The sequence below is a fragment of the Lissotriton helveticus genome, chromosome 5_2 (assembly GCF_964261635.1).
Source record: "Lissotriton helveticus chromosome 5_2, aLisHel1.1, whole genome shotgun sequence".
Classification (NCBI taxonomy): Eukaryota; Metazoa; Chordata; class Amphibia; order Caudata; family Salamandridae; genus Lissotriton; species Lissotriton helveticus.
Window position 1 is genome coordinate 949,421 of NC_136066.1, and position 24,833 is coordinate 974,253.

General features: G+C 53.5%; 1 protein-coding gene across 1 annotated transcript in view; it reads right to left on the reverse strand.

Annotated features, from left to right (window-relative positions):
* Positions 1-340: 340 nt before the first annotated feature.
* ENDOG (endonuclease G) overlaps positions 341-24,833 on the reverse strand; it is a 39,713-nt gene continuing 15,220 nt past the window's right edge. The window contains exons 3-4 of the mRNA XM_078646570.1: positions 1,147-1,668; positions 341-800 (exon numbers count right to left, since the gene is read on the reverse strand). Coding sequence (XP_078502696.1) covers positions 1,386-1,668 — 283 coding nt within the window. The 3' untranslated portion in view covers positions 341-800; positions 1,147-1,385. The remainder of the gene's footprint in view (positions 801-1,146; positions 1,669-24,833) is intronic.

Genomic DNA, 24,833 nt, shown 5'->3' on the forward strand with positions numbered 1-24,833 from the left:
TCACTTACTTCCACTTACCCACTCACTCTTGTATACACCACGTATACACCTCCACTCATCCATATAGGAACTCCCACAGCCACTTACCTTAGTATATATGTTTAACACTCATTTGTAGAAAACGTTCACAATTGCTAGATGATGTCATCATTGATGTCATGAGTGATGTCTCTGACAATGTCATGAGTGATGTAATATGTGAGGTCATAAGCAGTGCATTGCAGGGGCGTAAGTCTATAATGTCTCTGTAACATTTTCTTCCAGTGAATTTCTAAGGCTTTTTAAATTCTATTTCCTAACTGTAACATCCTTGTAACGTTTGTTTTTTTCAGTGAATATATTTATATCTCACAGACCTTTATTGCACATTTTAGGACAGCGCACTTTAGAAACCTACACATGCTTTTGCAGCTGGCTTCTTCAGGGGCATGTAGATTCCTCCAGAATGTTTAAGTTCATTGGCTGTGTAGAGCTGGAGGCAGACACAAGGTCTCCATGTGGCTCTTATGAAGAAAATTGATGAATTTGCACAATAGAGCCTGTACATTCCTTTAGGCTACAGCAGTAAACTATGCACATCGTTATTTTAAAACAGCATAGAACAATAATTTATTATTGCGGTTTCTTCCCAAGGTCCAAGGTGGTGGTGGGTGAAATGTCTGCAAGAGGTACCATGAAAGGACGCTCAAATGTTGGCACCAGCTACAAAGTGGCAGCAGCTGAGTAATGGTTTGCTTTAACTTTGGAATAACAGATTTAAATCCGTTTAATTTCTGTGATTACATTCTTCATTATCACATCTGCACAAGAAGCGTGGCTCAGTGGTTGGAGGCGGCAGACCCGGAAGCTGAGATCAGCCGTGGACCAGGGTTCGATTCCCCGTCGGGTCTCGGGCTCAAAATTCCACGGACTCGACAATTCTCGCTCCGGTGCCTACTCGACTCACGGGGTCACACTCTGCGACTCTGGGCAATAGCTTGCTTAATCTCCACTACGGCCCCTCGTGGCGGGATGCCTGGCTTTCACCTTGTGGATACCCTGCCGGGGTATCTCACAGGGGAATACCAGGACGGGTTCCCTAAGCAAGCGCCTTGATACCTTCGGGTGATACGTGCGCTATATAAGTCGCAATACATTTACATTTACATTTACACAAGGAGTAAATGCTTATTGCTGATTAGGCATAGAAGGGCCTGCCCTGCTCATTCAGTGCATGTACTGTAGATGATATGTGTCCTTGCTCACAATGTTCCTTGCCCTACTCACAGTGTTCCTATGTTCTTCTCACAGTGTCCTTTCCCCTGCTCAGTGTCCTTTGTCCTGTTCACAGTGTCCCTTTGTTCTTCTCGCAGTGTCCCTCGTCCTGCTCACACGGCTGTCTCTCCTCAGCGGGCACCGGCCGAGATGGCCTTCAAGCTGTTAGTCCTTTTCATGATATTGGGAACAAAGAGCAGACCGGAGGCTCGTTCGATGCTCTCGATTGGCACCAGGAATCGTTCCAGTGGGATCTTTTCATCCACACGGCTGTTGGGCATCACGTAGGGACGGAGCTCGATTTCCCCACTGGGTTTTTCCAAGAGGACAACTTTGAAGAAGTGTGTGGGGACAGCCACACTGTTCTTACCGATCACTTGGTATTTCACGTACATCTTCCCATCGGCCTCCATCCTGCGGAAGAAAGAAGAAAACTGTGGTAAACGTGCAACAAAGAGCAAAGGGAAGACCCAACAAAAAGAAGAGCCCACAGTGACAACTACAACCTACAGCAAACAGACGCTAAGGACTACACGCAGGGTGCAGTAGCAACTGGTATCTACAGGATGAGAACACCCTGGGCCTAGGACAGAGAACACGAAGCACTGAAAGAACATAGACTAAGAGAAGAACAGTGAACGCCTGGCATTGCAGCCTACAGCAAGGGAACATAGACTAAGAGAAGAAAAGTGAACGCCTGGAACTGCAGCCTACAGCAAGGGAACATAGACTAAGAGAAGAACAGTGAACGTCTGGAACTACAGCCTACAGCAAGGGAACGTAGACTAAGAGAAGAACAGTGAACGTCTGGAACTGCAGCCTACAGCAAGGGAACATAGACTAAGAGAAGAACAGTGAATGTCTGGAACTACAGCCTACAGCAAGGGAACATAGACTAAGAGAAGAACAGTGAATGTCTGGAACTGCAGCCTACAGCAAGGGAACATAGACTAAGAGAAGAACAGTGAACATCTGGAACTGCAGCCTACAGCAAGGGAACATAGACTAAGAGAAGAACAGTGAACGTCTGGAACTGCAGCCTACAGCAAGGGAACATAGACTAAGAGAAGAACAGTGAACGTCTGGAACTACAGCCTACAGCAAGGGAACGTAGACTAAGAGAAGAACAGTGAATGTCTGGAACTGCAGCCTACAGCAAGGGAACATAGACTAAGAGAAGAACAGTGAATGTCTGGAACTACAGCCTACAGCAAGGGAACATAGACTAAGAGAAGAACAGTGAATGTCTGGAACTGCAGCCTACAGCAAGGGAACATAGACTAAGAGAAGAACAGTGAACGTCTGGAACTACAGCCTACAGCAAGGGAACGTAGACTAAGAGAAGAACAGTGAATGTCTGGAACTGCAGCCTACAGCAAGGGAACATAGACTAAGAGAAGAACAGTGAACATCTGGAACTGCAGCCCACAGCAAGGGAACGTAGACTAAGAGAAGAACAGTGAATGTCTGGAACTGCAGCCTACAGCAAGGGAATGTAGACTAAGAGAAGAACAGTGAACGCCTGGAACTGCAGCCCACAGCAAGGGAACGTAGACTAAGAGAAGAACAGTGAATGTCTGGAACTGCAGCCCACAGCAAGGGAACGTAGACTAAGAGAAGAACAGTGAACGTCTGGAACTGCAGCCTACAGCAAGGGAACATAGACTAAGAGAAGAACAGTGAACATCTGGAACTGCAGCCTACAGCAAGGGAACATAGACTAAGAGAAGAACAGTGAACGCCTGGAACTGCAGCCCACAGCAAGGGAACGTAGACTAAGAGAAGAACAGTGAACGTCTGGAACTACAGCCTACAGCAAGGGAACGTAGACTAAGAGAAGAACAGTGAATGTCTGGAACTGCAGCCTACAGCAAGGGAACATAGACTAAGAGAAGAACAGTGAATGTCTGGAACTGCAGCCTACAGCAAGGGAACGTAGACTAAGAGAAGAACAGTGAACATCTGGAACTGCAGCCTACAGCAAGGGAACATAGACTAATAGAAGAACAGTGAACGTCTGGAACTGCAGCCTACAGCAAGGGAACATGGACTAAGAGAAGAACAGTGAATGTCTGGAACTGCAGCCTACAGCAAGGGAACGTAGACTAAGAGAAGAACAGTGAACGTCTGGAACTGCAGCCTACAGCAAGGGAACATAGACTAAGAGAAGAACAGTGAATGTCTGGAACTGCAGCCTACAGCAAGGGAACGTAGACTAAGAGAAGAACAGTGAATGTCTGGAACTGCAGCCTACAGCAAGGGAACGTAGACTAAGAGAAGAACAGTGAATGTCTGGAACTGCAGCCTACAGCAAGGGAACGTAGACTAAGAGAAGAACAGTGAATGTCTGGAACTGCAGCCTACAGCAAGGGAACATAGACTAAGAGAAGAACAGTGAACGTCTGGAACTGCAGCCTACAGCAAGGGAACATAGACTAAGAGAAGAACAGTGAATGTCTGGAACTGCAGCCTACAGCAAGGGAACATAGACTAAGAGAAGAACAGTGAACGTCTGGAACTGCAGCCTACAGCAAGGGAACGTAGACTAATAGAAGAACAGTGAATGTCTGGAACTGCAGCCTACAGCAAGGGAACATAGACTAAGAGAAGAACAGTGAACGTCTGGAACTGCAGCCTACAGCAAGGGAACATAGACTAAGAGAAGAACAGTGAACATCTGGAACTGCAGCCTACAGCAAGGGAACATAGACTAAGAGAAGAACCATAGACTAAGAGAAGAACAGTGAACATCTGGAACTGCAGCCTACAGCAAGGGAACATAGACTAAGAGAAGAACAGTGAACGTCTGGAACTGCAGCCTACAGCAAGGGAACATAGACTAAGAGAAGAACAGTGAACGTCTGGAACTGCAGCCTACAGCAAGGGAACATAGACTAAGAGAAGAACAGTGAACGTCTGGAACTGCAGCCTACAGCAAGGGAACATAGACTAAGAGAAGAACAGTGAATGTCTGGAACTGCAGCCTACAGCAAGGGAACATAGACTAGGAGAAGAACAGTGAACGTCTGGAACTGCAGCCCACAGCAAGGGAACATAGACTAAGAGAAGAATAGTGAACGTCTGGAACTGCAGCCTACAGCAAGGGAACGTAGACTAATAGAAGAACAGTGAATGTCTGGAACTGCAGCCTACAGCAAGGGAACATAGACTAAGAGAAGAACAGGGAACGTCTGGAACTGCAGCCTACAGCAAGGGAACATAGACTAAGAGAAGAACAGTGAACGTCTGGAACTGCAGCCTACAGCAAGGGAACATAGACTAAGAGAAGAACAGTGAACGTCTGGAACTGCAGCCTACAGCAAGGGAACATAGACTAAGAGAAGAACAGTGAACGTCTGGAACTGCAGCCTACAGCAAGGGAACATAGACTAAGAGAAGAACAGTGAACGCCTGGAACTGCAGCCTACAGCAAGGGAACGTAGACTAAGAGAAGAACAGTGAATGTCTGGAACTGCAGCCTACAGCAAGGGAACATAGACTAAGAGAAGAACAGTGAACGTCTGGAACTACAGCCTACAGCAAGGGAACGTAGACTAAGAGAAGAACAGTGAACATCTGGAACTACAGCCTACAGCAAGGGAACATAGACTAAGAGAAGAACAGTGAACGTCTGGAACTGCAGCCTACAGCAAGGGAACGTAGACTAAGAGAAGAACAGTGAACGCCTGGAACTGCAGCCTACAGCAAGGGAACGTAGACTAAGAGAAGAACAGTGAATGTCTGGAACTGCCGCCTACAGCAAGTGCAGCCTACAGCAAGGGAACATAGACTAAGAGAAGAACAGTGAATGTCTGGAACTGCAGCCCACAGCAAGGGAACATAGACTAAGAGAAGAACAGTGAACATCTGGAACTGCAGCCCACAGCAAGGGAACATAGACTAAGAGAAGAACAGTGAATGTCTGGAACTGCAGCCTACAGCAAGGGAACATAGACTAAGAGAAGAACAGTGAACGTCTGGAACTGCAGCCCACAGCAAGGGAACGTAGACTAATAGAAGAACAGTGAATGTCTGGAACTGCAGCCTACAGCAAGGGAACGTAGACTAAGAGAAGAACAGTGAACGTCTGGAACTGCAGCCTACAGCAAGGGAACATAGACTAAGAGAAGAACAGTGAACATCTGGAACTGCAGCCCACAGCAAGGGAACGTAGACTAAGAGAAGAACAGTGAACGTCTGGAACTGCAGCCTACAGCAAGGGAACATAGACTAAGAGAAGAACAGTGAACATCTGGAACTGCAGCCCACAGCAAGGGAACATAGACTAAGAGAAGAACAGTGAACGTCTGGAACTGCAGCCTACAGCAAGGGAACGTAGACTAATAGAAGAACAGTGAATGTCTGGAACTGCAGCCTACAGCAAGGGAACATAGACTAAGAGAAGAACAGTGAATGTCTGGAACTGCAGCCTACAGCAAGGGAACGTAGACTAAGAGAAGAACAGTGAACGTCTGGAACTGCAGCCTACAGCAAGGGAACGTAGACTAAGAGAAGAACAGTGAATGTCTGGAACTGCAGCCTACAGCAAGGGAACATAGACTAAGAGAAGAACAGTGAACGTCTGGAACTACAGCCTACAGCAAGGGAACATAGACTAAGAGAAGAACAGTGACTGTCTGGAACTGCAGCCTACAGCAAGGGAACATAGACTAAGAGAAGAACAGTGAATGTCTTGAACTGCAGCCTACAGCAAGGGAACATAGACTAAGAGAAGAACAGTGAATGTCTGGAACTGCAGCCTACAGCAAGGGAACATAGACTAAGAGAAGAACAGTGAACATCTGGAACTGCAGCCTACAGCAAGGGAACATAGACTAAGAGAAGAACAGTGAACGTCTGGAACTGCAGCCCACAGCAAGGGAACATAGACTAAGAGAAGAACAGTGAATGTCTGGAACTGCAGCCTACAGCAAGGGAACATAGACTAAGAGAAGAACAGTGAATGTCTGGAACTGCAGCCCACAGCAAGGGAACATAGACTAAGAGAAGAACAGTGAATGTCTGGAACTGCAGCCCACAGCAAGGGAACATAGACTAAGAGAAGAACAGGGAACGTCTGGAACTGCAGCCTACAGCAAGGGAACATAGACTAAGAGAAGAACAGTGAATGTCTGGAACTGCAGCCTACAGCAAGGGAACATAGACTAAGAGAAGAACAGTGAATGTCTGGAACTGCAGCCTACAGCAAGGGAACATAGACTAAGAGAAGAACAGTGAATGTCTGGAACTGCAGCCTACAGCAAGGGAACATAGACTAAGAGAAGAACAGGGAACGTCTGGAACTGCAGCCTACAGCAAGGGAACATAGACTAAGAGAAGAACAGTGAATGTCTGGAACTGCAGCCTACAGCAAAGGACATGCTGGGCAAGAGATGTGGATTTATGTTTAAACTGAATGCAATAGATGAATGTGCCCCTCCAACAGGCCAGCTAGCACCCCCTTCCATGTTCACTGTTACTTCCGTTCTCACTGTAGCTGTACTTCTATTCTGAGTGCCAGCTGCTGTAACAGCAAATTCAGAAAACATGCTCCTGCACGAGCACCAAGAAAACTTTGTCTGGTAAGGGAATAAGTATTTCAGCAGACTGCCAGTAAGCAGAACTGCTTTTGGACACTGAAAGACAGAATTGACACAATTATGGAACTTTTGTGCAAACTTTGCAGATTTTGGACATTTCATTCTAGGGTTGAGGTCCTGGACTTATTACATTAAAACCTTGAGCGGGGGTGGTCAACGGGGGGACATCTGAACTACTATGCTTATAACGAGGAACGAGACAGGGATGCCCACGCTCACCAGCCCTCTTTCTCCTAGCAATAGAGCCACTGCTAAACATGATAAGAACAAACAAGGACATAACGGGGATACCAATAGAAGGAGAAACTTTCAAACTAGCCGCCTACGCGGACGACGTCCTAATAATAACGGAAAAACCGGAAGAGTCAATAAAAGCCCTCATGGATACCATAGAACAGTATGCTCACGTATCAGGATATAAACTAAACAGGGAAAAATCAGAGTGCAAACCGTTAAATATCCATACCATGAAGACAGTACTAGGAACATCAGGGCTCACATGGCAAAAAAAATCCATCAAGTACCTAGGCATCCTCTTCGAGAAGGACCTCAGGTCCACCCTAGATCAGAACAAGCAATACTACGTAAAATCAAAGAACGGACAGAGGGGTGGTCACCCAAATTCACCACATGGTGGGGAAGGGTGGAAACGGTCAAGATGATGCTCACACCGATAGTGAACTACATGCTTAATATGCTTCCATTGATCAACACAGCGGACTTCCATAAAAAACTAGACAAACTGCTCAACACCTTCCTGTGGAAGGGCAAGAAGCCTAGACTTAGCCTACAGAAACTCAGACTAGCCAAGAGCCTGGGAGGCCTCAATATAACAAACTTTAAGATATTCCAAACAGCTTGTATAGCAAAACAAGGACTACACTGGCTGATCCCCCAACAAGAATACACCCCAGCATGGCTCTCACTAGAGAGGAAACTACTAGGAGGCATGGAACCCATCGCACTACTCACTGCAAGCAAACACCCCGCAATCAGACATAACCCTATACTAAGGAACACAAAGAAGGCCCTCCTTAGGATAGACAGGCTTCTAGACACAAGTGTGAGGAACTCGCAGTTTGAGTCCATATGGCACAACCCCAGAATCAAATACAGAGACAGAACACTAGACATACACTCTTGGTACAAACATGGCATCTCCACAGTTAACCAACTACATCAAAACGGTCAACACACCACGTTTGACACACTCAAAGATTAACACAAACTGGACAACATCGAATTATACAACTTCCTATAGATCAAAGTTGTGATTAGCAAGGCAGGCCTTAACAAACAAACACCCTCAATCCTGCAATACGCTACCAACCTAAACAAAATAGGGCACCAGGTAGCGCACCTGTACAAAGTCCTAAGCCCCAAGTCCACAAAACGTAACAACAAGGTCACATCATACTGGGAAACTCTCATAGGTAGAGAGCTTAGCGAGGGGGAGAGGACTGAACTCTGGACATCCACGTCGAGGAAGAAAGTAACAACCACCCTAGACCAAACCAAATTCTGGCTGATACACAAAGCTTACTGGACCCCCGCCCGACTAGCTTCCATAGGAATTAGAGAAAGCGACTCCTGCTGGAACTGTAACAAGCAAACAGGAGATCTAGCACACCTCCTGTTCCACTGCACAAAGGTCAAGAAGTTCTGGAACATGATAGGCACACTGATAAATGACATAACAGGCGCCTCACTCCAACTTGAGTTCCACAGTCTGGCCATAGGCTTCATGGCTCCCTCAATCAAAACTAAAGCGGACAGGGACCTGATTGACCTACTGCTGACGGCAGCAGCTAAGACGATACTGAACAACTGGAAGGACACAGCGAAAGCCACTTTTAAGGCATGTTTCAACTGGGTTACATTCCTAAGGGGGGCAGACACCATAACGGCCAAACACACACAGACTTCCCACCAGAAATGCGAAATGTGGCGATCACTGGACAACTACCTGTCCTCACACAAACTGCCGTAGTAACGGCAACAAGCAACGCAGCCACAGGAGCCTCAACTGAGCCACAGACACCGCTCACGCACAGTACCACAAAATACTCCCCCTACCGATAGCTTCTCCACTCTCTTCTCTTCTCTTTCCCTTCTTTCTCGGCTGCTGGGACTAGGGGAGTGGGCAATCAACAAACATGCAAGAGACTATTAAAAGGACATCAAGGAGGGGCAGAGGGGGAACTAAGAATATTGTTACGAGGACACGAACTAACGGGACACACTGCCAGGAACGGCACAGCCACAGTCAGAAATGCCAAGATGATGGACTTGTGTAACTCCCTGTAACCCCCCCCCCACCCCCTCCCCCAGGGCACTCTATATCTGCTTTCTCTGTAAATGACCTCCCATGTATATGTAATGCACCATGTAAATATAATTTTCAATAAAAATTTTACTGAAATAAAAAAAAAACCTTGAGCGGGGGAGGCTGGTTGGGAATCCTGCCCTTCACATGAGTGTAAAGCTAGTGTTTGCCCACAGGGAAGAGAATTTGATACTGGCCATGCAGCTCGTTCTGCTCACATAAAAAAAATCAGTCTACCTTGAACCTCTGAGATTGTTTGCCTTTGCTGAGAAGCTGTGTTTGCTGTCCTATACAGAATCGTGATGACCGAGCCTGCTATCTAGCTCAACGTCTGAGACAGGTAAATCAGTACATCATGAACTTGCTGGAAACGGGGGGTTAGCACAAATGTTTTGAGCCCATTACACTCGGGGAATCAAGACGAAGCCCCACAAGGGAGACTAGAACCAAGGAACACCCTGGGCAAAAGAGAGACAACACAAAGCATCAGGCCAGGGGAACTTCCGGGCTAATCAATGAGAACAGGGAGCCTTATGCAACTTTAGCCTATGGCAAGGGAAAAACATGGCTAACGGAAGCGAACAGTGAGCACTAGAATCTCTAGTCAGTCTACAAGAGCCCCACAGCTCTCCCTTCGGTGACTGGAACCGACGGCACCGAAACACCCAGGTCTACCTAGGCGAAGATACTGAAAACTCTGCAGCCCACCTGATGTCAGTGTATCCATCTGCTAGGTATCCAAACAAGCGAGGGGAGCTGTTGCCATGAACTTTAAGCTAGTCCTGACACATATACCACTTTTTACATACATTGTCCCATCCACACGACAATAACTGTTCTGAACAGGTGACCTTTTACCTAGTAGCTTGCTCCTGTCTCTTCGACACCAGGCTCTTAGTATTCTGTCATAATCCCTGTACCTGACATACATAAACATGTCCTTAGCCACAGCATGATTATTCTGTATAAGGGTCACCACTTTTTTTTTTTCATCCTTGGTCAACAGCCCGCTGTGCATGGTCACATTTGTTTGGAAAAACATTTATGACGGATTTTAAAACCTTTATGATTGTTTTCAAAACATATCGATTCTAGAAGAAACCCTGGAGTGACCACTCTAGTATAAGAGACCCTCACTCCCCCCCTGCAAATTAGAAGAGAATTCCTTCCAAGCTGACACAGGGTCCTGCACGCTGAATCTTCGACACGCAGCTGTCTGACATCCTTGCGGCGTATCGTCCTTGAAGCAGAGACGGCGTCCTTCATTCTCTACCATCAGGTGAGGGGGATGGTTCTTCCCTAACATGTATACCAATATACATGCTACACCTACATGTCTAGGCTAGGTACATTTAGGCAAATTACATAGGGCGCATTATAGGATTATGCAGATGTATTTATCTGAACTGTATATGTTCATCTTCTTCGCACTATGGTAGAAATGTATCTACTGTTTACTACATGAGTACTTGTGACCTCTTTTGTATGCTTCGGTCTCCTGATTGTCGCAGCAAATATGTTTTACGTAAGACTGACGCTGGACCAATAAATACTTATTGAAACGTCCTAATCACCACCCTGTGTATTTTCTGAGAATAAGCAAGCAGGAGTGACTGAGCAAAAAGTACTGTACTGCTTTCCACCGTCTTTGAGGAATCCGGGTTGTCATGTTCAGTGGTTGCCAGAAACTACCTACACCACTGTAAGATAGAGGGGGTGGGGGTGGTAGTGGCACTGTAGAGCTGGCTGGTCTAACAGCTGACATATCCTGTAGGGGTGTACGGAAGTGGTTTGGACACCAAGCCCTCAGTTTAGGACATCCAAAACGTGCAGGCCCTGGGGATTCCTAGGAACTACACAACACTGTGGCCTAGGCGTGTTCTAGGTCTGTCAGAGACTGTACTGCCCTACATTTTATATTGTTTGGTATATGTGTGAGAGTAAATTCTGTTGACAGTGAAATTGAGCCACAAGATCTGTTCATGTGAAGAGGGGGAGTCAGTACGATGAGAGTTCAACCCTTTGCCTCTTGTCTGAGAAGTTTAAAGTGGGCGTGGCCGGAGGAGTGTAAGCCGACGGAGCCCCTCTCCACCGGAGAGGGCCCAAGTTCCTGAAATACACTCCTGTGCCAGACTGTTGTCATTGTCTGCGAGGAAATGGGGTCTATTAGAGGCTGTGTTCATGCAACTTCACCATGTAATACACTTACCAACCCCTTTAGGACTAGTAGGTTTCCTCTGTGAAACCCTCAGCTCACCTTTGGGCAGCTGCTGCTGCTGAGCAGCAAGGTTTGCATAAGGGAACAGAACCAAAACAATTGAAGAAGAAATTTGCACGATGCTCAAGAAATCCTACACCAATTTATAAAAATAGACTGTATTTTTAAAAGATTTTAGACACTAGAGCAACAAGCATTGGCATTGCCAATAAGTCTCGCTTGTGGGACCTTATAAGTATTTAGTTTTGCAGCACAATATCCTTGTTGCATAATCGGATATTGTGCTGCAAAACTAAATACTTATAAGGTCCCACAAGCGAGACCTATTGGCAATGCCAATGCTTGTTTGTTTTGTGACTTTTTAAATATTTGAATATAAAAAACTGTAATTTTTCTAAAAACGTAGGTTCTTAGTTTTTTTCATTAACTAGTGTATTGTTTTGGGGGGGGGTTGAGACTGGTGATGGGTTTCGATCCCACAGAACAGGCGGTATGGGGAGCATAGTGGGGTACAGAAAATGAAAAAGCAGGAGAGGGGGAGATGAGAAAGGAGTGTAAAGGAGTAGGGTCTCGAGAGCGGAGGGTATAGGTGAGCGCGAGGAGGAAAAGTAGGGAGACAAGGTAGAGGAGGAGATGGGGCAGGCGGACAGAAAGCAGAAGAGGGTGGATGACATGGAGAGAGGAAAAAGGTGATTGGGGATTAGAAAGGGGAAGGGGTATAGCAGAGGAGAGAAAATGCAAGAAGAGGGGGAAGGTAGAGAGGATAGTAGAAGAGAGGAGGGAAGAGGAAGGAAAGGGTAGGCGAGAGAAAAGAGGTAAGGGCTGAGGAGACAAACGATGGGGCGATGAAAGGATCTGAAGGGGCTTGTGAATACAGAAGAGGGGCTGGAGGACGGAAAACTGAGGTAAGGAAAGAAGGAGAGAGGGTGAGAAGAAAAAGGAGGGGTAACAAAAAAGGGGTTGAGTGAGGAGCGAGGTAAGGGGAGACGCAAGAAAGCACTGCAAGGAAGAAGTGAGCGGTAAAACACCAAACGTTAAACATGTTGGTAGGTGAAGGTAGTTCGAAGGTAGGGAAGGAGAGTAGAAGCAGGGAGAGAAATCCAAGGACGGAAGTAGGAAGGGGACACATGTGCCTGGAAAGGAGAAGGGAGCGAGGAAAGAAAGAAGAACCGGCTCCGAGAACGGACAGAAGGAAATTACAGGAGAGAAGATATAAGCGAAAGGTAGTAAATGCAGGCATGAATGTCGAGAGAAACCAAGTGAACGAAGCAAAGCACGATAGTAAACTTGCAGGTCCCTGCTACCTCCAAGGCCCCAGACGTGCGCCGCCTGGGGGCACACCCAGTCCCCGCATAGGGCTCTCTCTACGGGGCTCCACATGACCCCCTGCACGGGGAGGATAGGTCGGGGGCGCTGAGACCTGCAGCCCCCTCCTGAAGAAGGGGAGGGTTAGACTGGCTCCTGCTAGAGTGCACCGAGCTACTGCCTCAGGACTCAAGCTCTCAAGTCCTAAAGTGTGCCCCCAACAGTTTTTTTCCACCTCGACTGTTTGTCATCAAGAAGTTTAAAAGTGAACGGTCCACTCTTCAGAATAATTTATCGAGCTGAATGTATGAGGGCCCTGGAAGATTCAAATGCAGGCGCGCGCTCCGTGAACCTATCACCTGCCTGATAGGAGCTCCCACCCCGATGCCCGACGAGGATACAGGAGGGAAGTAACAATTCATGAAAGCGAAGAAGTGGATGCAGGAAAGGAAGAAGCAGAGCGGGAGGGATGATAGGAGGGAGTCGGGGAAGTAAGGCTGAGAGCAAGCAAGCTAGGGAGTACGGATGGATGGGAGGGGACGACGGAAGAAAGAAAAAGAAACGCGGGAACAGAGGGAATAATGTTTGGAATAGGAAGGAAGGCAAGAAAGGGGACGGAAGACTTGAGGAATGGGAAAGAATTGAACGGAGAAGAAATTAAGGCTATAAACTGAGGGAGGGGAAGAATAAGTAGAGGAAGAGGAAGGGCCTCATTTAAAAACAAGCAAAAGCAAATGGAAGCAAATGGTGGGGGCCTGAAGGAGGAGGGGGTGCGAGGGATGAGGGAACACGGCCTGGGGGAAGCTGGCTGGGGAGAGAATGCAGAGCGCACGCTGGGCGAAGCCCTTTGATGTGCTGTGAGCGGCCGGGAATGAATGATTAGGGGAGGAGAAGCGGGAAACTGAAAGTACGGCCGACCTGCGGCCGGCCATGAATAATTAGGGGAGGAGAAGCCCTGGCCGTGAATGCGCGTGCAAGTTTGCTCACGTGGTTCACATGAACTGCATGAAAACGCCAGCAAAAAGCTGGTGGTTTCATGATGTTTTCGCCACTTGAATTCTCGCTCCGCTCGATGCGCATGCGCGCATCGATAGGTCGCGAGACCTAAAAAGGATTCCCCGGAGGGTTCCGGAGATATCGATTTTACAAACAATAAAAAATCATTGCTTTGGAGTGGGTCTGATTCAAGGGATGAAGGTTGCTGAAGATGCTCCAAGGATGCTGTGGATGCGACGTGGTCAACGGGATCTTCATTGCTGTGCAACGGCAGTGGTAGCTTCTTGAAGACTTTGGGCTATCATCTTGCCCCCAGCAGGCTTCTTCAGATGTTGTGTCCCCGTGCTGTGAACAGGAGGCCAGACTGCTGGCTCTTGGTGTTCTCTTGGCTTAGGCTGGGCTCTGGAGACAGTTTCCCCTGAGCAGGACTTGGTAGGCACAATCCCTTTCTCTGCTAGCCGCCAGGTGCACCAGGTGCAGTCCTCCATGGTGCAGCCTCTCTTTGCTGGTCCCTCGGTGCAGCAGGTGCAGTCCTCATTGGTGCAGCCTCTCTTTGCTGGTCCCTCGGTGCAGCAGGTGCAGTCCTCATTGGTGCGGCCTCTCTTTGCTGGTCCCTCGGTGCTGCAGGTGCAGTCCTCCATGGTGCGGCATCTCTTTGCTGGTCCCTCGGTGCAGCAGGGCAGTCCTCATTGGTGCGGCCTCTCTTTGCTGGTCCCTCGGTGCAGCAGGTGCAGTCCTCCATGGTGCGGCCTCTCTTTGCTGGTCCCTCGGTGCAGCAGGTGCAGTCCTCATTGGTGCAGCCTCTCTTTGCTGGTCCCTCGGTGCAGCAGGTGCAGTCCTCATTGGTGCAGCCTCTCTTTGCTGGTCCCTCGGTGCTGCAGGGCAGTCCTCATTGGTGCAGCCTCTCTTTGCTGGTCCCTCGGTGCAGCAGGGCAGTCCTCATTGGTGCAGCCTCTCTTTGCTGGTCCCTCGGTGCAGCAGGTGCAGTCCTCATTGGTGCAGCCTCTCTTTGCTGGTCCCTCGGTGCAGCAGGTGCAGTCCTCATTGGTGCAGCCTCTCTTTGCTGGTCCCTCGGTGCAGCAGGGCAGTCCTCATTGGTGCAGCCTCTCTTTGCTGGTCCCTCGGTGCTGCAGGTGCAGCCCTCATTGGTGCAGCCTCTCTTTGCTGGTCCCTCGGTGCAGCAGGTGCAGTCCTCATTGGTGCAGCCTCTCTTTGCTGGTCCCTCGGTGCAGCAGGGCAGTCCTCATTGGTGCAGCCTCTCTTTGCTGGTCCCTCGGTGCAGCAGGGCAGTCCTCATTGGTGCAGCCTCTCTTTGCTGGTCCCTCGGTGCAGCAGGTGCAGTCCTCATTGGTGCAGCCTCTCTTTGCTGGTCCCTCGGTGCAGCAGGTGCAGTCCTCATTGGTGCAGCCTCTCTTTGCTGGTCCCTCGGTGCAGCAGGTGCAGTCCTCATTGGTGCAGCCTCTCTTTGCTGGTCCCTCGGTGCAGCAGGGCAGTCCTCATTGGTGCAGCCTCTCTTTGCTGGTCCCTCGGTGCAGCAGGTGCAGTCCTCGTCGGTGCAGCCTCTCTTTGCTGGTCCCTCGGTGCAGCCGGTGCAGTCCTCGTTGGTGCAGCCTCTCTTTGCTGGTCCCTCGGTGCTGCAGGGCAGTCCTCATTGGTGCAGCCTCTCTTTGCTGGTCCCTCGGTGCAGCAGGTGCAGTCCTCATTGGTGCAGCCTCTCTTTGCTGGTCCCTCGGTGCAGCAGGTGCAGTCCTCATTGGTGCAGCCTCTCTTTGCTGGTCCCTCGGTGCAGCAGGTGCAGTCCTCATTGGTGCAGCCTCTCTTTGCTGGTCCCTCGGTGCAGCAGGTGCAGTCCTCCATGGTGCAGCCTCTCTTTGCTGGTCCCTCGGTGCAGCAGGTGCAGTCCTCATTGGTGCAGCCTCTCTTTGCTGGTCCCTCGGTGCAGCAGGTGCAGTCCTCATTGGTGCAGCCTCTCTTTGCTGGTCCCTCGGTGCAGCAGGTGCAGTCCTCATTGGTGCAGCCTCTCTTTGCTGGTCCCTCGGTGCAGCAGGTGCAGTCCTCGTCGGTGCAGCCTCTCTTTGCTGGTCCCTCGGTGCAGCAGGTGCAGTCCTCGTCGGTGCAGCCTCTCTTTGCTGGCCCCTCTGTGCAGCAGGTGCAGTCCTCGTCGGTGCAGCCTCTCTTTGCTGGTCCCTCGGTGCAGCATGTGCAGTCCTCGTTGGTGCAGCCTCTCTTTGCTGGTCCCTCGGTGCAGCAGGTGCAGTCCTCGTTGGTGCAGCCTCTCTTTGCTGGTCCCTCGGTGCAGCAGGTGCAGTCCTCATCGGTGCAGCCTCTCTTTGCTGGTCCCTCGGTGCAGCAGGTGCAGTCCTCGTTGGTGCAGCCTCTCTTTGCTGGTCCCTCGGTGCAGCAGGGCAGTCCTCATTGGTGCAGCCTCTCTTTGCTGGTCCCTCGGTGCTGCAGGTGCAGTCCTCATTGGTGCAGCCTCTCTTTGCTGGTCCCTCGGTGCAGCAGGTGCAGTCCTCCATGGTGCAGCCTCTCTTTGCTAGTCCCTCGGTGCTGCAGGGCAGTCCTCATTGGTGCAGCCTCTCTTTGCTGGTCCCTCGGTGCAGCAGGTGCAGTCCTCATTGGTGCAGCCTCTCTTTGCTGGTCCCTCGGTGCAGCAGGTGCAGTCCTCATTGGTGCAGCCTCTCTTTGCTGGTCCCTCGGTGCAGCAGGGCAGTCCTCATTGGTGCAGCCTCTCTTTGCTGGTCCCTCGGTGCTGCAGGGCAGTCCTCATTGGTGCAGCCTCTCTTTGCTGGTCCCTCGGTGCTGCAGGTGCAGTCCTCGGCGGTGCAGCCTCTCTTTGCTGGTCCCTCGGTGCAGCAGGTGCAGTCCTCATTGGTGCAGCCTCTCTTTGCTGGTCCCTCGGTGCAGCAGGTGCAGTCCTCATTGGTGCAGCCTCTCTTTGCTGGTCCCTCGGTGCAGCAGGTGCAGTCCTCATTGGTGCAGCCTCTCTTTGCTAGTCCCTCGGTGCTGCAGGGCAGTCCTCATTGGTGCAGCCTCTCTTTGCTGGTCCCTCGGTGCTGCAGGTGCAGTCCTCATTGGTGCAGCCTCTCTTTGCTAGTCCCTCGGTGCTGCAGGTGCAGTCCTCCATGATGCAGCCTCTCTTTGCTGTTCCCTCGGTGCTGCAGGGCAGTCCTCATTGGTGCAGCCTCTCTTTGCTGGTCCCTCGGTGCAGCAGGGCAGTCCTCATTGGTGCAGCCTCTCTTTGCTGGTCCCTCGGTGCAGCAGGTGCAGTCCTCCATGGTGCAGCCTCTCTTTGCTGGTCCCTCGGTGCAGCAGGTGCAGTCCTCATTGGTGCAGCCTCTCTTTGCTGGTCCCTCGGTGCAGCAGGGCAGTCCTCATTGGTGCAGCCTCTCTTTGCTGGTCCCTCGGTGCTGCAGGGCAGTCCTCATTGGTGCAGCCTCTCTTTGCTGGTCCCTCGGTGCTGCAGGGCAGTCCTCATTGGTGCAGCCTCTCTTTGCTGGTCCCTCGGTGCTGCAGGGCAGTCCTCATTGGTGCAGCCTCTCTTTGCTGGTCCCTCGGTGCTGCAGGGCAGTCCTCATTGGTGCGGCCTCTCTTTGCTGGTCCCTCGGTGCAGCAGGTGCAGTCCTCATTGGTGCAGCCTCTCTTTGCTGGTCCCTCGGTGCAGCAGGTGCAGTCCTCATCAGTGCAGCCTCTCTTTGCTGGTCCCTCGGTGCTGCAGGGCAGTCCTCATTGGTGCAGCCTCTCTTTGCTGGTCCCTCGGTGCAGCAGGGCAGTCCTCATTGGTGCAGCCTCTCTTTGCTGGTCCCTCGGTGCAGCAGGTGCAGTCCTCGTCGGTGCAGCCTCTCTTTGCTGGTCCCTCGGTGCAGCCGGTGCAGTCCTCATTGGTGCAGCCTCTCTTTGCTGGTCCCTCGGTGCTGCAGGGCAGTCCTCATTGGTGCAGCCTCTCTTTGCTGGTCCCTCGGTGCAGCAGGTGCAGTCCTCATTGGTGCAGCCTCTCTTTGCTGGTCCCTCGGTGCAGCAGGTGCAGTCCTCATTGGTGCAGCCTCTCTTTGCTGGTCCCTCGGTGCAGCCTCTCTTTGCTGGTCCCTCGGTGCAGCCGGTGCAGTCCTCATCGGTGCAGCCTCTCTTTGCTGGTCCCTCGGTGCAGCAGGTGCAGTCCTTGTCGGTGCAGCCTCTCTTTGCTGGTCCCTCGGTGCAGCAGGTGCAGTCCTCATTGGTGCAGCCTCTCTTTGCTGGTCCCTCGGTGCAGCAGGTGCAGTCCTCATTGGTGCAGCCTCTCTTTGCTGGTCCCTCGGTGCAGCAGGTGCAGTCCTCATTGGTGCAGCCTCTCTTTGCTGGTCCCTCGGTGCAGCAGGTGCAGTCCTCATTGGTGCAGCCTCTCTTTGCTGGTCCCTCGGTGCAGCAGGTGCAGTCCTCATCAGTGCAGCCTCTTTGCTGGTCCCTCGGTGCAGCAGGGCAGTCCTCATTGGTGCAGCCTCTCTTTGCTGGTCCCTCGGTGCAGCAGGTGCAGTCCTCATTGGTGCAGCCTCTCTTTGCTGGTCCCTCGGTGCAGCAGGTGCAGTCCTCATTGGTGCAGCCTCTCTTTGCTGGTCCCTCGGTGCAGCAGGTGCAGTCCTCATCAGTGCAGCCTCTCTTTGCTGGTCCCTCGGTGCTGCAGGTGCAGTCCTCATTGGTGCAGCCTCTCTTTGCTGGTCCCTCGGTGCAGCAGGTGCAGTCCTCCATGGTGCAGCCTCTCTTTGCTAGTCCCTCGGTGCTGCAGGGCAGTCCTCATTGGTGCAGCCTCTCTTTGCTGGTCCCTCGGTGCAGCAGGTGCAGTCCTCATTGGTGCAGCCTCTCTTTGCTGGTCCCTCGGTGCAGCAGGTGCAGTCCTCATTGGTGCAGCCTCTCTTTGCTGGTCCCTCGGTGCAGCAGGGCAGTCCTCATTGGTGCAGCCTCTCTTTGCTGGTCCCTCGGTGCTGCAGGGCAGTCCTCATTGGTGCAGCCTCTCTTTGCTGGTCCCTCGGTGCTGCAGGTGCAGTCCTCGGCGGTGCAGCCTCTCTTTGCTGGTCCCTCGGTGCAGCAGGTGCAGTCCTCATTGGTGCAGCCTCTCTTTGCTGGTCCCTCGGTGCAGCAGGTGCAGTCCTCATTGGTGCAGCCTCTCTTTGCTGGTCCCTCGGTGCAGCAGGTGCAGTCCTCATTGGTGCAGCCTCTCTTTGCTAGTCCCTCGGTGCTGCAGGGCAGTCCTCATTGGTGCAGCCTCTCTTTGCTGGTCCCTCGGTGCTGCAGGTGCAGTCCTCATTGGTGCAGCCTCTCTTTGCTAGTCCCTCGGTGCTGCAGGTGCAGTCCTCCATGGTGCAGCCTCTCTTTGCTGTTCCCTCGGTGCTGCAGGGCAGTCCTCATTGGTGCAGCCTCTCTTTGCTGGTCCCTCGGTGCAGCAGGGCAGTCCTCATTGGTGCAGCCTCTCTTTGCTGGTCCCTCGGTGCAGCAGGTGCAGTCCTCCATGGTGCAGCCTCTCTTTGCTGGTCCCTCGGTGCAGCAGGTGCAGTCCTCATTGGTGCAGCCTCTCTTTGCTGGTCCCTCGGTGCTGCAGGTGCAGTCCTCATTGGTGCAGCCTCTCTTTGCTGGTCCCTCGGTGCTGCAGGGCAGTCCTCATTGGTGCAGCCTCTCTTTGCTGGTCCCTCGGTGCAGCAGGGCAGTCCTCATTGGTGCAGCCTCTCTTTGCTGGTCCCTCGGTGCTGCAGGGCAGTCCTCATTGGTGCAGCCTCTCTTTGCTGGTCCCTCGGTGCTGCAGGGCAGTCCTCATTGGTGCGGCCTCTCTTTGCTGGTCCCTCGGTGCAGCAGGTGCAGTCCTCATTGGTGCAGCCTCTCTTTGCTGGTCCCTCGGTGCAGCAGGTGCAGTCCTCATCAGTGCAGCCTCTCTTTGCTGGTCCCTCGGTGCTGCAGGGCAGTCCTCATTGGTGCAGCCTCTCTTTGCTGGTCCCTCGGTGCAGCAGGGCAGTCCTCATTGGTGCAGCCTCTCTTTGCTGGTCCCTCGGTGCAGCAGGTGCAGTCCTCGCCGGTGCAGCCTCTCTTTGCTGGTCCCTCGGTGCAGCCGGTGCAGTCCTCATTGGTGCAGCCTCTCTTTGCTGGTCCCTCGGTGCTGCAGGGCAGTCCTCATTGGTGCAGCCTCTCTTTGCTGGTCCCTCGGTGCAGCAGGTGCAGTCCTCATTGGTGCAGCCTCTCTTTGCTGGTCCCTCGGTGCAGCAGGTGCAGTCCTCATTGGTGCAGCCTCTCTTTGCTGGTCCCTCGGTGCAGCCTCTCTTTGCTGGTCCCTCGGTGCAGCCGGTGCAGTCCTCATCGGTGCAGCCTCTCTTTGCTGGTCCCTCGGTGCAGCAGGTGCAGTCCTTGTCGGTGCAGCCTCTCTTTGCTGGTCCCTCGGTGCAGCAGGTGCAGTCCTCATTGGTGCAGCCTCTCTTTGCTGGTCCCTCGGTGCAGCAGGTGCAGTCCTCATTGGTGCAGCCTCTCTTTGCTGGTCCCTCGGTGCAGCAGGTGCAGTCCTCATTGGTGCAGCCTCTCTTTGCTGGTCCCTCGGTGCAGCAGGTGCAGTCCTCATTGGTGCAGCCTCTCTTTGCTGGTCCCTCGGTGCAGCAGGTGCAGTCCTCATCAGTGCAGCCTCTTTGCTGGTCCCTCGGTGCAGCAGGGCAGTCCTCATTGGTGCAGCCTCTCTTTGCTGGTCCCTCGGTGCAGCAGGTGCAGTCCTCATTGGTGCAGCCTCTCTTTGCTGGTCCCTCGGTGCAGCAGGTGCAGTCCTCATTGGTGCAGCCTCTCTTTGCTGGTCCCTCGGTGCAGCAGGTGCAGTCCTCATTGGTGCAGCCTCTCTTTGCTGGTCCCTCGGTGCAGCAGGTGCAGTCCTCATCAGTGCAGCCTCTCTTTGCTGGTCCCTCGGTGCAGCAGGTGCAGTCCTCATTGGTGCAGCCTCTCTTTGCTGGTCCCTCGGTGCAGCAGGTGCAGTCCTCCATGGTGCGGCCTCTCTTTGCTGGTCCCTCGGTGCAGCAGGTGCAGTCCTCATTGGTGCAGCCTCTCTTTGCTGGTCCCTCGGTGCAGCAGGGCAGTCCTCGTCGGTGCAGCCTCTCTTTGCTGGTCCCTCGGTGCAGCAGGTGCAGTCCTCATTGGTGCAGCCTCTCTTTGCTGGTCCCTCGGTGCAGCAGGTGCAGTCCTCGTCGGTGCAGCCTCTCTTTGCTGGTCCCTCGGTGCAGCAGGTGCAGTCCTCATTGGTGCAGCCTCTCTTTGCTGGTCCCTCGGTGCAGCAGGGCAGTCCTCATTGGTGCAGCCTCTCTTTGCTGGTCCCTCGGTGCTGCAGGGCAGTCCTCATTGGTGCAGCCTCTCTTTGCTGGTCCCTCGGTGCTGCAGGTGCAGTCCTCGGCGGTGCAGCCTCTCTTTGCTGGTCCCTCGGTGCAGCAGGTGCAGTCCTCATTGGTGCAGCCTCTCTTTGCTGGTCCCTCGGTGCAGCAGGTGCAGTCCTCATTGGTGCAGCCTCTCTTTGCTGGTCCCTCGGTGCAGCAGGTGCAGTCCTCATTGGTGCAGCCTCTCTTTGCTGGTCCCTCGGTGCAGCAGGTGCAGTCCTCATTGGTGCAGCCTCTCTTTGCTGGTCCCTCGGTGCAGCAGGTGCAGTCCTCATTGGTGCAGCCTCTCTTTGCTGGTCCCTCGGTGCAGCAGGTGCAGTCCTCATTGGTGCAGCCTCTCTTTGCTAGTCCCTCGGTGCTGCAGGGCAGTCCTCATTGGTGCAGCCTCTCTTTGCTGGTCCCTCGGTGCTGCAGGTGCAGTCCTCATTGGTGCAGCCTCTCTTTGCTAGTCCCTCGGTGCTGCAGGTGCAGTCCTCCATGGTGCAGCCTCTCTTTGCTGGTCCCTCGGTGCTGCAGGGCAGTCCTCATTGGTGCAGCATCTCTTTGCTGTTCCCTCGGTGCTGCAGGGCAGTCCTCATTGGTGCAGCCTCTCTTTGCTGGTCCCTCGGTGCAGCAGGGCAGTCCTCATTGGTGCAGCCTCTCTTTGCTGGTCCCTCGCTGCAGCAGGTGCAGTCCTCATTGGTGCAGCCTCTCTTTGCTGGTCCCTCGGTGCAGCAGGTGCAGTCCTCATTGGTGCAGCCTCTCTTTGCTGGTCCCTCGGTGCAGCAGGGCAGTCCTCATTGGTGCAGCCTCTCTTTGCTGGTCCCTCGGTGCAGCAGGTGCAGTCCTCATTGGTGCAGCCTCTCTTTGCTGGTCCCTCGGTGCAGCAGGTGCAGTCCTCATTGGTGCAGCCTCTCTTTGCTGGTCCCTCGGTGCAGCAGGGCAGTCCTCATTGGTGCAGCCTCTCTTTGCTGGTCCCTCGGTGCAGCAGGTGCAGTCCTCATTGGTGCAGCCTCTCTTTGCTGGTCCCTCGGTGCTGCAGGGCAGTCCTCATTGGTGCAGCCTCTCTTTGCTGGTCCCTCGGTGCAGCCGGTGCAGTCCTCATCGGTGCAGCCTCTCTTTGCTGGTCCCTCGGTGCAGCCGGTGCAGTCCTCGTTGGTGCAGCCTCTCTTTGCTGGTCCCTCGGTGCAGCCGGTGCAGTCCTCGTTGGTGCAGCCTCTCTTTGCTGGTCCCTCGGTGCAGCAGGTGCAGTCCTCATTGGTGCAGCCTCTCTTTGCTGGTCCCTCGGTGCAGCAGGTGCAGTCCTCATTGGTGCAGCCTCTCTTTGCTGGTCCCTCGGTGCAGCAGGTGCAGTCCTCATTGGTGCAGCCTCTCTTTGCTGGTCCCTCGGTGCTGCAGGGCAGTCCTCATTGGTGCAGCCTCTCTTTGCTGGTCCCTCGGTGCAGCAGGTGCAGTCCTCCATGGTGCAGCCTCTCTTTGCTGGTCCCTCGGTGCTGCAGGGCAGTCCTCATTGGTGCGGCCTCTCTTTGCTGGTCCCTCGGTGCAGCAGGTGCAGTCCTCATTGGTGCAGCCTCTCTTTGCTGGTCCCTCGGTGCTGCAGGGCAGTCCTCATTGGTGCAGCCTCTCTTTGCTGGTCCCTCGGTGCTGCAGGGCAGTCCTCATTGGTGCAGCCTCTCTTTGCTGGTCCCTCGGTGCAGCAGGTGCAGTCCTCATTGGTGCAGCCTCTCTTTGCTGGTCCCTCGGTGCTGCAGGGCAGTCCTCATTGGTGCAGCCTCTCTTTGCTGGTCCCTCGGTGCTGCAGGGCAGTCCTCATTGGTGCAGCCTCTCTTTGCTGGTCCCTCGGTGCTGCAGGTGCAGTCCTCATTGGTGCAGCCTCTCTTTGCTGGTCCCTCGGTGCAGCAGGTGCAGTCCTCATTGGTGCAGCCTCTCTTTGCTGGTCCCTCGGTGCAGCAGGGCAGCCCTCATTGGTGCAGCCTCTCTTTGCTGGTCCCTCGGTGCAGCAGGTGCAGTCCTCATTGGTGCAGCCTCTCTTTGCTGGTCCCTCGGTGCAGCAGGTGCAGTCCTCATTGGTGCAGCCTCTCTTTGCTGGTCCCTCGGTGCAGCAGGTGCAGTCCTCATTGGTGCAGCCTCTCTTTGCTGGTCCCTCGGTGCAGCAGGTGCAGTCCTCATTGGTGCAGCCTCTCTTTGCTGGTCCCTCGGTGCAGCAGGTGCAGTCCTCGTCGGTGCAGCCTCTCTTTGCTGGTCCCTCGGTGCAGCAGGTGCAGTCCTCGTCGGTGCAGCCTCTCTTTGCTGGTCCCTCGGTGCAGCATGTGCAGTCCTCGTCGGTGCAGCCTCTCTTTGCTGGTCCCTCGGTGCAGCAGGTGCAGTCCTCGTTGGTGCAGCCTCTCTTTGCTGGTCCCTCGGTGCAGCAGGTGCAGTCCTCATCGGTGCAGCCTCTCTTTGCTGGTCCCTCGGTGCAGCAGGTGCAGTCCTCGTTGGTGCAGCCTCTCTTTGCTGGTCCCTCGGTACAGCAGGGCAGTCCTCATTGGTGCAGCCTCTCTTTGCTGGTCCCTCGGTGCAGCAGGGCAGTCCTCCATGGTGCGGCCTCTCTTTGCTGGTCCCTCGGTGCAGCAGGGCAGCCCTCCTTCAGAGCTTCTTCCAAGTCAGTCGAAATCTGAGGTCTGGGTGCCAGGAGTGCCCCATTTATGCTCAGAAAGTGCACTCAGGGCAGGATGATGTTGGTAGTCAATGAGCTACCTGCTCCCCCCCCACCTTTTGACCACTTCCTCTGGAGTGTGGCATCTGGCTATCCCAGGATGCACCATTATACCCACTTCCAAGCCGGCAAGGTCCCTTGCCTGGTTTACAGACCTCACTAGCCCACCCCTAGGGTGTGGCTACCTCAGGGCTATACGTCCCTGGGGAAACCGGTTTAGCAACTAGTTTCCCCTCCCTGCTTCCAGTCCAGCATGTCTACCTCAGCAATTAGGCAGCATTTCCCCCCGGTGTCCCGCATCGGCTCTTCAAAGGCAGCCCTTCCCCCTGGTGTCGCGCATCGGCTCTTCAAAGGCAGCCCTTCCCCCCGGTGTCGCGCATCGGCTCTTCAAAGGCAGCCCTTCCCCCTGGTGTCGCGCATCGGCTCTTCAAAGGCAGCCCTTCCCCCTGGTGTCGCGCATCGGCTCTTCAAAGGCAGCCCTTCCTCCTGGTGTCCCGCATCGGCTCTTCACAGGCAGCCCTTCCCCCTGGTGTCCCGCATCGGCTCTTCAAAGGCAGCCCTTCCCCCTGGTGTCGTGCATCGGCTCTTCAAAGGCAGCCCTTCCCCCTGGTGTCCCGCATCGGCTCTTCAAAGGCAGCCCTTCCCCCTGGTGTCCCGCATCGGCTCTTCAAAGGCAGCCCTTCCCCCTGGTGTCGCGCATCGGCTCTTCAAAGGCAGCCCTTCCCCCTGGTGTCCCGCATCGGCTCTTCAAAGGCAGCCCTTCCCCCTGGTGTCCCGCATCGGCTCTTCAAAGGCAGCCCTTCCCCCTGGTGTCCCGCATCGGCTCTTCAAAGGCAGCCCTTCCCCCTGGTGCCCCGCATCGGCTCTTCAAAGGCAGCCCTTCCCCCTGGTGTCCTGCATCGGCTCTGTAAAGGCAGCCCTTCCCCCTGGTGCCCCGCATCGGCTCTTCAAAGGCAGCCCTTCCCCCTGGTGTCCTGCATCGGCTCTGTAAAGGCAGCCCTTCCCCCTGGTGCCCGCATCGGCTCTTCAAAGGCAGCCCTTCCCCCTGGTGTCCCGCATCGGCTCTTCAAAGGCAGCCCTTCCCCCTGGTGCCCGCATC